General features: G+C 37.7%; 1 protein-coding gene across 1 annotated transcript in view; it reads right to left on the bottom strand.

The window, feature by feature from the left end:
- Rok (Rho kinase) overlaps positions 1-11,043 on the bottom strand; it is a 387,800-nt gene extending 376,757 nt beyond the window's left edge. The window contains exons 1-3 of the mRNA XM_068227374.1: positions 10,572-11,043; positions 10,329-10,459; positions 4,161-4,266 (exon numbers count right to left, since the gene is read on the bottom strand). Of these exons, the coding sequence (XP_068083475.1) occupies positions 4,161-4,259 (99 nt within the window). The 5' untranslated portion in view covers positions 4,260-4,266; positions 10,329-10,459; positions 10,572-11,043. The remainder of the gene's footprint in view (positions 1-4,160; positions 4,267-10,328; positions 10,460-10,571) is intronic.
- Positions 11,044-12,717: the final 1,674 nt, after the last annotated feature.

Raw genomic sequence — 12,717 nt, 5'->3', positions numbered from 1 at the left:
AAAGGACACTAGGACACAACAAAAATTGTAGAATTGTTATGCACTTCTTGTGAAAAAATACCTGAAAAAAAAAATGCTACAATAGCCTGGGTTACAACACAGTACAGCCTAAGAATATCCCCTCAAATCCATCACTGGGGAAGATTTCCCTGACTTTCCAAACTTTGTATCTATTTCCCTGACCAATTTTTTTTTCCCTGACTTTCCAGAATGTGGACACTATGCATAAAAGAAAATTTTAGATTTGAGAAAATGTATTTCCTTAGTTTGCAGCTAGCTTGTTATTTCCTCTCCCATGCAAATGGGAAGAGAATATTGATACAAACAGACAAATAAGTCGACATAATTAGGAATTGCAACATAATACCTTTCTTATCAATCTGCTGAAAGGGAAAATCATGGGGAAGAAAGCCGAGGATGACCGACAAAAAAATCCCTTCAAGACTTGGCACAGAATCTTCCTTATGGTACCTACTGTAAAATGAAACTAGTAGCTGAGGACAGAGTACAACAGTTGCATGGACAAGGAATTGCCTTTAGATAGTGATGATGAGAATCAGGAAATGTACGAAAGTAGGGAATTCTTGCAAGGAAGTGTTAACAACCTGAAGTGACTGCCTTACTTGATTTTTGTATTCAATGTTATTTCTTACATTTTCATTAAATGCATGGCAGAAAATTGCACGATGAGCGAAAATATATCACGCAACTACTACTCAAGGTGCGTACGACATACGATCTGTCTTCGTCAAGAGCTGAGCTCACACTGACTGCTTAGAAATGGCATGGCAACGCGGGCCAGATCCGGGTCACGCGCACTGGCAGGAAGCACGCTAGGGGCCGGATTCAGAAAAAGGGGCAGGTATGGAATGGTGAAACTATGAAACAAGCACTTGAAATTTCCAGAGAGAGAGAGAAAGACAGGGACTTGAGGAATCACTCAGAATTGCCAATTCTGTAATCTACTTGTCTTAAGCCCTCTTAATGCTTGCCCATGGGAGTGTGGATGATTTCTTTTTTTTTTAAATCCTTTGCCATTCCTATTTAAGGGCTGATGCCCGGCCCTATTTACAGTGTTTTCTGACAGAGTTCTTTAAATTGCAACAGTCCTGCACACTGGTAGATTTCAATTGTAAACACAAAACACACACTTTTGGACGACCAGGTATCTTCGCAAGAGAATGAAATAATTATGTGATACAGCCGATGGGTAAAATTCTTTACCTGCCGGTATGTTTGCGAGACTTGAAGTTCCCGATCAGCTGTTGCACCAAGTTGCGCTGGAAGTTCAGCTGTCTGTTTCCATAAGCTGTGAGAGCTGGTCGGTTACTCATATCACAAAGAATGTTCACAACCACGGGTGGCCCACATTGGTTGCGCAGTAGAGGTTAGTTTTCCCTCGTCCTGCTCGTGACGTCATCACAGGAGCACCGTGACTGTGTAGCATACAACCGCACGTGTATCTTCTCATTTCGTTGTTTCGTTATTTCGTTGTCTTATAAAGAAAGGATTTCCACGTAATAACTATACGTAATTTCTTTCCGTATATTGCTGTTGGTTTATATAGTGGCCTACTGTATTTTGCGTAGTGTGTGTGTCGGAGTTCGTTTCTGTGAGATCTCTGTTAAGTTGCTGTGTTTCGTGCAGTAAGGTGCACTTATTTTCTTTTCGTTGGTTGCGTGAACAGCGTAATAGTAGCTGGAATGAAATGTATGTGTTTATTGTACAGTATCATTGCGATAGAAAACTGTGCCGTTAATGATTCACCGACCGAGCTCAATAGCTGCAGTCGCTTAAGTGCAGCCAGTATCCAATATTCGGAAGATAGTGGGTTCGAGCCCCACTGTTGGCAGCCTTGAAGATGGTTTTCCGTGGTTTCCCATTTTCACATCAGGCACATGCTGGGGCTGTACCTTATGCCTAATTAAGGCCACGGACGCTTCCTTCCCATTCCTAGGCCTTTCATGTCCCATCGTCGTCATAAGACCTATATGTGTCGGTGCGACGTAAAGCAAAAAAGATTCACAGCAATCTACAGCGACACCTGATTGTTCAGCAGAGGGATTTCGGTACCTCACCGGCTACATCGCCGACCGTGATAGAAAATATGACAGGTCGTTGCGAAGTCCCACCGGGGAAATGCTTTCCATTTCTTCTGGTATAGCCTCTGTGGGATGGATAGAAATGTTATCTCTGTGAGGTCTACTCGTTCCATCGTTACAATGGTAAACCAAATAAAGGAATTTGAGTTAATTTTCAGGGACATTCACGGACGAGCTGAACTGTGACGCATACCTAATATTATACGCAAAGTGTGTCAAATAATTAGCAGTAAATTCCCCGCTGTACCACCAGAAATATTAACAATGTATGCTTGAACGAGAATATATATATGCATACGACAAATGAACATTCGGACAAGAACTGAAAAATCCATAGCAGCTCATCAGTGAAAGGCACGACAGTGGATTTCATCTTCAAAAGCAACCACTTCATGGCATCTAATCTCACAGGTAGGACTGTGTTCTAATGAAGTGTTTTTCCTGTTCTTTCTTATTGTTTAATTTTTTAAAAGTAGACTGTGTATGCGGAGCCTCCGTGGCTCAGACGGCAGCGCGTCGGCTTCTCACCACTGGATACCGTGGTTCAAATCCCGGTCACTCCATGTGAGATTTGTGCTGGTCAAAGCGGAGGCGGGACAGTTTTTCCTCCAGGTACTCCGGTTTTCCCTGTCTTGTTTCATTCCAGCAACACTCTCCATTATCATTTCATAGCATTTATAAGTCATTAATAAATCACTTTGTGAGTGGCGACCCCATTGTAATAATAGCCTATATATGGACCATTCATTACATCCCTGACCCGGTCAGAGACTAGAAAACAGGTTGTAGGTTCATATCTCTAAATATTTATATTTACATATTTGAAAGCGCATAACCTTCCTCAAACTAAATAGAGGAACATGGAAATGTTAATAAATTTCAAGCGTTGGTCAGTGTGCCGTCACGTTACATTTACGCCTTATTCGTAATGGAAATAATGAAAAGTTACTACGCTGTACTCCTTTTCAATCTTATAACAGCAGTAATCTTTATGTCTGGTCTGCAATTAGTTCTGAGAAACTGTAATGTTTGCTGATATTATGAGATTCCTATTGATTCGCGCGCTCTGGGCTCGGCTGCTTTGCTCCTACTGTGACGTCATTTCGTTAACCAATAGCAGCTCGGCTCGCGTTGGGCCCAACCTTTAGTAGTGTTTAAGAACCTTGGTTCACAACGCAAACATTGATCTCAAAATGAAAAAATATATTTCCACCATTTTTTAGACGATCACCCAATCCTGTAACATTCTCTTTTCTGATCACTGATGTCCACGCCACCCATATGTCTCTTGTAATTTATGACAGCACGGGGGACACACAATTTATATTTCATCATTGCCTTTACTGGTTTTTTGTTTCAGTGCACCATCATTCACAAATCTGAACCTTTCGACACAACTCCACGATTAGACGACATGGTGTGAACTTGAACAAGAATAATCTCTAACTAAAGACTATGTTTATAAAGTAGGTCTGCTTGGGAAATATACACAGGAAATGCTGTCAACTAGATCCTGACAGCTTGCTGAGTCAAGGGAATACAGTATGGTTGCATAAGACCCTTCAATATTTCTGTTAACACACTTCTAATGAACGTGAGTAGGACGAGCGCTTTGGAGCGTTCATCACGGCAGGCGGGTAACAATATTCGAGCGCTCTGGAGCGTTAGGGACGGCAAAAAGTAAAAAAAAGGAAATGAATAGGAACAGCAATTTGCTCATGGAGTTTAATTTGGTTTTGAAAAACCCTTCAGACTGATAAATAATGATAATGTTATTGGCGTTACATCCAACTAACTACTTTTTTACAGGTTTTGGAGACGAAGTGCCAGAATTTAGTCCCGTAGGAGTTCTTTTATGTACCAGTAAATCTACCGACACGAGGCTAACGTATTTGAGCACCTTCAAATACCACGTATGAGCCAGGATCAAACCTGCCAAGATGGGATCAGAAGGCCAGCGCCTCAACCGTCTGAGTCACTCAGTCTGGCTCAGATTGATTAACCTTTCAGATTTACTTCTGTCAAGAATAAGGTAGTGTACAAAGAATGACAACTCACCAGAAGGCAATCCACATTGGCAATGCTTCGGGGATCTTGGATCTTTTCTTCCAGTTCACGCAGCCGTCGTTTACGATCTTCATCTTGTATCCCATCCATTTTATTGCTGAAACATTAAAAAATCAACCGCATAATATACCAGGGCAGTATATTACAGAGATAAACAATTTCAAAAATTCTACTTCTTATCCTACATCCCTTTAAAGCTGAATAAAAAATTTACAAGTAGAAACATGATGCAAAATATTCTTACTTAGAGCAACCACAGTAAAAGAAAAAATAAAGCTGATCTAGGGGGTTCAATAGAATGAGATTATCAAAAATGAGCAATCTTGACAAAGGTCAAATGAAATGATGAACACACAGCTCAAACTGATAAAATGATTATACTGTCCGACAGCGATTAATTCAAGGTTAACCATAAAGCAAGTCCATATCATATGCAGGATGTTTATGAAATTTGACACATACTGCGCAAGTTTCACATCTCAGAAGGAGTTAATTTCCGAGGAAATAAGTATATAAACTTCCAAAACACAGTGTGAATGTATGCAGCAGAGGCTACTACACATGAGCAGAGCAGTACTAGTAGTAGTAACGTGCAACCACATTCTCCATGGATAATGACCCTGGCCAGCTTGCCCAGCTCCGATGTTAGCATGCTTGTCTTGGCTTAATTCCTCTTCTTGCATACAAAAAGCAATTTGCTGCAAGCACAAAGAGAACCGGTATGAGTGAGAGTCTCCCTGGTTAAATGGTTAGTATAATTTCCTGTGCTTGCATCTGCTGATTATCACAAAAAAGCCTAATAACGGGAGTCTTAAAAGTTATGGACAATGATTTATGTTTATCATAAGAATAAAGAATAAAGTACAAGATGAATAGGCTGAAGAAGTGTATGTCCAGGGTGGGGAATACAGTCTAATATATCAGTCAGTCACCACTAATCTATATTTAGGGGTTGCCCGGCGGTTAGGGTCGTGCAACTGTGAGCTTGCAATAAGGAGATAATGGATTCGAACCACTGTCGGCAGCCCTGAAGATGGTTTTCTGTTGTTTCTCATTTTCACACCACCAGGCAAGGCTGTGCCTTAATTAAGGCCAAGGTCACTTCCTTTTCAACCCAAGCCTGTTCTTATCCCATCGTCGTCATATCTTTTTCTTACAATTTGCTTTACGTCACACCAACACAGATAACCTGGATTAACCACCTTTTTTTCTAGGGCAACCAATTGGTCTTCATCCCAAAACAATCTTCTCAAAATACTGCCTTAGTATTTGAGTCGGCTGTATCCACTTGTCCTGTCCTATCCACTTCAACCTTGCAACACAGCCTTTCTTCCATGGTCAGGCTAACCTGCAGGTCTCTTCATACCTGATCATTTCTAATTCTGTCTTTCCTTGTTTTCTGTAGAGCTGATCTAAGGAACTTCATTTCACAAGCTTCCATTTGACTTTCTTCTCATTTATGAATTATGCAACTTTTCAGGGCAGGAGATGAAGTTTTAAACATGGTCTGTTTAACCCTCTGAAGAACTCCCTTTATATTCCATACTTGATGAAAGAATTTTGATACATTTTGCACTCTGTTTAAACCTCATTCTTGGCACTTCTATCATTTGATATTGTACTCCCCAGATATTTAAAGGTAGGCTAATCACACATTTGATCTTCTCTCCCTCTAGGGTGAGGTTATAAGGTGTATTTGTCCTGCTAACTTGCATTACCACTATTTTGCTCTTGCCCACAGTTAATTTATATTCTTAAACTTGGTGTTCCAAAAATCCAATCTCTTCTGAACATCCATCTCAACATCATTAGTAAAAACAAATGCATTGAGATCTTATTATCTAATATTTTCAGTTCTTTTATAATAGTATCCATGAGTGGAATTAAGAGCAATGGGGAAGGAGAACTCTCGGTTGGACACCTCTTGTTTTAAACCACTGAGATCTTCCATCTCTTACTTGCAGATTACTTTCACAACCCACATACAACATCTGAACATTTTTAATTAGCGATTCTGGGACGTTATGTTTTTTGAGCATTCCCATACTTTTCCTCTCCAAACTGTCATATGCTTTTTCCAAATCCAAAAACACTTATCAAGTCCTTCTCTTTTTCCCAAAACTTTGCCATTAACTGCCCAAGTGAAAAAAAAACCTATTTCTTTTAAATCCATGTTGTTACTCTTCAAATTGGTTTCCATTATTTATTTAGCAACACCGCTTTGCAAAGTACATGTAAATTAGCCCACGAATTGACATGATTGACTAACTTCAGCAAGAGATAAAATGACTAAAAGTGTGAGATATCTAATTTTTTTCTAATTATTTATCAGTATGACCAACCCTCTAACATTCATACCCAGTTCACGCTGTTTCCGACCCCCTTATATACAGCAAGTGTCATTTGAATAAGTTTGGTGAAAGGTTTGGTTAACCTTTTGATGAGTGCGCATGTCATATGGCATGCAATAATGCCGGCTGGTTCCGAGTACGTATTTGACAGGTAAACAACTTCCGGGGAGTAAGAAATTTTAAAAAAAAATACAATAAGCTTATTTATTACAACTTTGAGAGACTTTGAGACACATGAAAAGACATTTTGGATCAATAAAACACTGTCATTTCAAAACTTTTTAAAAACCTTCACTAATATCTCTATTTAGTTCATCTATAATATCACTTGTGTCCAGAAACTCCATAGCATCACTTGCAATTTACAAACGAAGAAATATTCACAGTTATATTTACAAAAACTAAAAGTGTTTATAGCTATGAAGAGCACAAACATCTATCCACATTGGCGGCAATCGTAACATTACTGTAACCTGTAGGCTAACGGCGCGCCAAACTCTTACACTGTAGGGAGTATATGCATTTCCGTGAGAGACCACCACCATACAGAACTAGGATTTTTACAGCGACACCATTTGATTAACTGAAAAAGTTCCAAAAAAAAATGCCGCCAGATGTCATATTATGTCAATAAGCAATTAAGTTCTTAGTACTAACCTAAAACGACAAATGCCGTGCTCCCTCATGTGGGACCAAACGGCCATGCCGTGCGCACTATATTCACTGTCCTTAGGTGCACTCGTCAAAAGGTTAAGGTTCCCCAGAGGATGAATTCACCTACAATTTGCAACGTGGGTAAATACATAACTTTTTAAATTTTTTTTTTAACATCGCACAGACACAGATAGGTCTTACAGCGACGATGGGATAGGAAAGGTCTAGGAATGGAAAGGAAATGGCCATGGCCTTAATTAAGGTACAGCCCCAGCATTTGCTGATGTGAAAATGGGAAACCTTGGAAAACCATCTTCAGGGCTGCCAACAGTAGGGTTCAAACCTACTATCTACCGATTACTGGATACTGTTAAAAGGAGAACAATAAAACTTTGATTTCCACCTATTCAATACATTAAAAGCAATTATAAAATTAGGATCTCATCCTTATTTTATTGCTTAATTGTTAAAACATAGGACATGTTTCATACATATTTTGAACATCTTCAGCTATAAATATTCTTACAAGGTTAAATTGGTAACATTGTTCTAGAACTTACACTTATGGTTTGCCGTTAACAAACTTATCCATAATAAACTTTAAAAAAACCTCCGAAATATCAAGCGTTTATATATTACGTCGTCTTATTGAAAAATATCTGACTATTTGTTGAATTTGAATCTTCAAAACCTTATTTTAATATTTAAAATACAATGCCATTAGTTAGTCTCTGTATAAATACATTTACAATCTGTTAAAATTGCTATATGTCTTAAAATTATTTGTTGAATACACATTAAAACATTTTGTTACAACTGGATAGTCTCTTGCAATACTGGATACTGGCCTTACTTAAGCAACTGCAGCTATCGAGCTTGGTATGTGGGAAAATAAAAAGGAAAAATAGAAAGAAAACATTCCGAACACACGGTATATTAAAAATAACCTGATTTCAGAACAACCACTGCCAAAAAGCATTCGTCGTTCTCAAGAATTTCATAAATATTGGATACACAGGTTCCAGCGAACTGACACTACATTTTTGGCTCCCATGATCTCCAGAGATCACACCACGCGACTTCTTACAAAGATATATCAAAAGAACTACTTTATGTTCTACCATTACGCACCGACTTGAACAAGCTCAGGACCAGAATCACAGCCATGGTGCAGTCTATGACAAGACACTCTCAGCTGCATTCAGGATGAATTCGTCCCTCGCATTGATGTCATCCATGCAGCAATTGGAGGGAACATTCAAATTTTGTAATTTTGGTGAGTGAAACTTAGACTTATATAATAGTATGTAATTTTATTTAATGTCCGGCTCCATGGCTAAATGGTAGCAATCTGGCCTTTGTTTCAAGGGGTTTGATTCCCGGTCTGGTTGGGGATTTGAATTTTCATTAGTTAATTCATATGGCCCAGGGGGTTGGTGATTGTGACGTATTCAGCATTAAATTTCATTTTAGATAGGGCCCCATCCACACAGACGCGCAGGTCGCCTATATGGCGTCAAATCGAAAGACCTGCACCAGGCCTCTCTGGAAACCATATCATCATTATTATTATGATTATTAGTATGATAAATGTAACACATTTACCTTAATAGATATACATTTTGGGAAATGGGGTCAGTCTTTTTTGAAACACCCTGTATATCTGAGAATCTACTATCTCAAATCCCTGACAGCAAAGATATTTTTCATCAATTGACAATGCTTCATATTTTGGACACTATAAGTTAATATTTTTCTCAAACATGAATTAGAAAAATCACTCAAAGTAATCTTACACCTGTATTAGTATTCCAAATTTAATAGAGAAACAAGTACTAAAACATATTGCACATTCAAAGTTTATGTTCATGCTGCAGAAGACCTTTATCCAAATCTAGCAATTCTGTTCTCACAACAAGTCACTCAATTAATAGAATACAGCTACAACTATAAAAGTACAGGAGCAATAGGATACAGATGTTGCTGGCCTCGACAGTAAACAGCTGTCAGCTAGAAAAACTATATGCAACTTTTCAAATTGTCATTGAGGGAAACACACAACTAAATAATTAATAATTGCACTACAACCATTAGTTCAAGGTTTAGGTGGCTGCTTAATGATCTTGTGATAAAACACTAGCAGGGTGGGTCCCAATGATACGTAGTGCTCTACTGTCACGTCAGAAGCTACTTGCCTCTTAATAGTAAAATAATTTATACATGCATACTCCTGAATGAAGTCCAACACCTTATGTCTCGCTTATAAGCAGATCAATAGTAATGAATTTACACAAACCTAAATAAAGCCCAAAACCTCTTGCCCTACATGAGAACCACTTTAAAGTGGCATCCACTGTCCAACTGTCTACCAATCTTGTTTAAGATCATGCCATTTATCTCAAATGCTTAATAAACCTAATATTATATATGTCATCAACTAAATTTACCTCAGAAATATACAGTACCAGTACTAAATGCACGAGGTCTACATAGAAAAGTACCAAAATTAGGCCTATAACTAAGAGAATAAAAGGGCTAGTACCCTAAACACGGAATGACATAACTGCTTTCTTTATAAATGAATCTTTTCTGTACATCGTCTCAACATGTGAAAAGGAGAATTACACTCTTAAAAGCACCCTAAAATTAGCTTCAAAGAAAAAGTAACTCCAATATTTTCCCGTGTTGGCAGTATCGCAATATGATGTGCAGCATATTTGCCTATAACCACAATTATACTCCTGCCCTATCACATACAATGCAGCAAATAAGACTGCTTGCAAGACAGTCATTTCATTATCATATAATAAAACCTTATCTGACATTTCTATTACAATTCCATCTCCATACAATCGCTTTCAAAAATCTATAACTCACAATTAATGTAGGCTATAGGCCTACAACACCATCACCATCTATATAAACAGTACGAAAATTCCAACCGATGACCAAGATTCTGGTCGAGTAAATTAGGCTATTAATGGAGCACTGTATTATGGACAGATAAAACAATACTGTCAACATAAAGAGGAAATAACCTAACACAAATTAAGGACAGTCCTTCTGCATCAGACAGGTAGTGCAATATATTAATATAGGTACAATATGTCCCAACTAATGGACTGTCAACCCTGGTAAACAAAACTGTTCTTACCTGGGGAAATAACAGGATAACACAGCTGTGTTATCATCGAATCTTGCACTGACGGCCAAATCCAGAATCCGATGTAATTATTTTAGTTTCTACAACTCCACACCCGATACGTTCGATGTATTTCCATTTTCCTATGTGATAAATAAAGCAATATCATAAGTAGAGGTTCGATTAAGACACATAACCAAATGGGAGTGAGGACATCAAACAAGTCCTAATACCTCTTCAAATGTAAGAACTCACCGATGTCAATCATGAATAGTAAATATCCACTGTGCCCAACACTCGTTCTCATGTTCAACAAGAAACACTGACTTCTAAATTAATCACGGTTACATCGCCCAAGTGACAGTTTACTGCCTTTGTACAACCTCGCTTCTCGTACATGATAAATCAAAATCAGTGACAAACATCCAAGATCCATGATAACATTCACAGAAATCACTCTTAACACAATACACAAGTATTCCACATCCAAAAGGCCAAATCATACGACTGTAATACACTAAAATAATAAATTATTATATTTTAGTCTCATTATCTACAATGCCTATTTCCACCGTAACCGCTTTTCTCGACTATCATGGCTTCAATATGGCTATTCCTAGACGGTACACTTTAATACTTTTTCACTTCCTTCGGTGCCGTTGTCAATAATGAAGACGTAACTTAGAAATCATTTTTTTCATTTTGTATGAATCACAGTGATATTTTAGACGCAAACAGCATTACATTAAAAAACATTTTAATTATAACATGAAACACAGAATAAAGACTGACATACAAAGGACTATTTTCTCCATGATATCTGACATTGGAAATTCATTTCACAATAGGAAACAATACTTCTTCATTAACAGACAACCCATCAGGACACAATTTAATTAATCAGGTAAAAGGTGCGGTAACGAATTGATAGTCGTAATAATGATGATGATGATGATTTGTTATTTTAAGGGTCTCTCAGACTATTCGACAGTATCCTTCAATCTTCTTTATTCTGAATTAAAGAGGAATGAAAGGGATATAGAAGAATGTATACCGTACAATAACATTAGTCGTATGCACATTGTGCGTACTTATCCTAATAATAATTAGTCGTATTTCATAAAAAAACAAAAAACAAAATGATACCCCAAAAATTAATAAAAATTGCACCCCAGATTTATTAAAGACACTACGTTGGAACATTGAAGGTTTAAAAAACGACCTGGATTTGATATCAGAAAAATTATTCCAACCATATGATGTAGTCATCTTAAATGAAACATTCCTCACCGTATAATGGAACATCAAAAACTTTTACTCCATACGTTCTCACGCAACACAAAGTTTACGTGGCAGACCTAAAGGCGGTATAACCTTGCTATTAAAAGCTAGACTGTCCCCATTACCGTCATGATGGAAAACGATGCCATTCTAATGGTAAAAACAAAACTATGCATAATAATCGCTGTCTACTTTCATCCCCAATATAAAAAAGAAGATAATATCACCGATGAGCTGGCCACAGCAATAAATATGATACATCGTAACGAAAGAACCATATTAATGGGATATTTAAACTGCAGAGTTGACATTAGCCAAAAGAAATCGGAGAACATAGTCGAGTACCGTATTTAGAAAACGAAAGCTTGATAATGGTAAATGAAAGAGACTCTAAAACACACAAACATATATATATGTAAATGGTTGCAGCACGAAAGGTCTAGTCTTCAGCAATGTAAGGGCAACGCAACAGAAGGTAGGTAATATCAAATACAGCCGCAAGGAAACACCTACCAGTGGACACTATCGTAAAACTGGAAGAGTTGCAAAAGACTGAAAATGAAAAAGAAAAAAACAAGAGGGGGGAGGAGAGTTGACGAAATTAGATTAGCTGAAATGGACACAGATGCAATCACAGAAAGAAATTGTGAAGGCAATATAGATAATGCCATTGCCAATTTAGAAAAATGTACGGTGTCAGCATATCGTCATATATAACAATTAACAACATCGAAAAGCGAAACCCTGGTTTAATCACAACTGCTATAAAGTTAGGAAAGACACGCTGAAGCCATTGAGATGCGCGAGAATAACTCCAAAAGAAACCCTTACGAAAATAGAATGACGCAAGAAGTAATTATAAAACAACAATCAGAAAATCAAAAGACATATTTCAAGACAAGGGAGAGCAAAAACAAACAGAAGTGGCAGAACAACAATGATACAAAGAATTACTGTTCAAACAACCACATTTTCCGAGGAACATCTCGATTAAAATATGGAAAGAACATTTCAGCAAAGTCTTGCGGGTAAAATAAAATCGACGAGAAGAGCTAAATGAAGACGAGTATCCAAAAATTAACTTCAATCCTTTTATGGAAGAAGAAGTTGAACATATAAT

Source organism: Anabrus simplex, chromosome 4 (genome assembly GCF_040414725.1).
Source record: "Anabrus simplex isolate iqAnaSimp1 chromosome 4, ASM4041472v1, whole genome shotgun sequence".
NCBI lineage: Eukaryota > Metazoa > Arthropoda > Insecta > Orthoptera > Tettigoniidae > Anabrus > Anabrus simplex.
The sequence above is the reverse complement of the archived record's forward strand: the minus strand, read 5'-3'. Positions and strand labels throughout refer to the sequence as shown.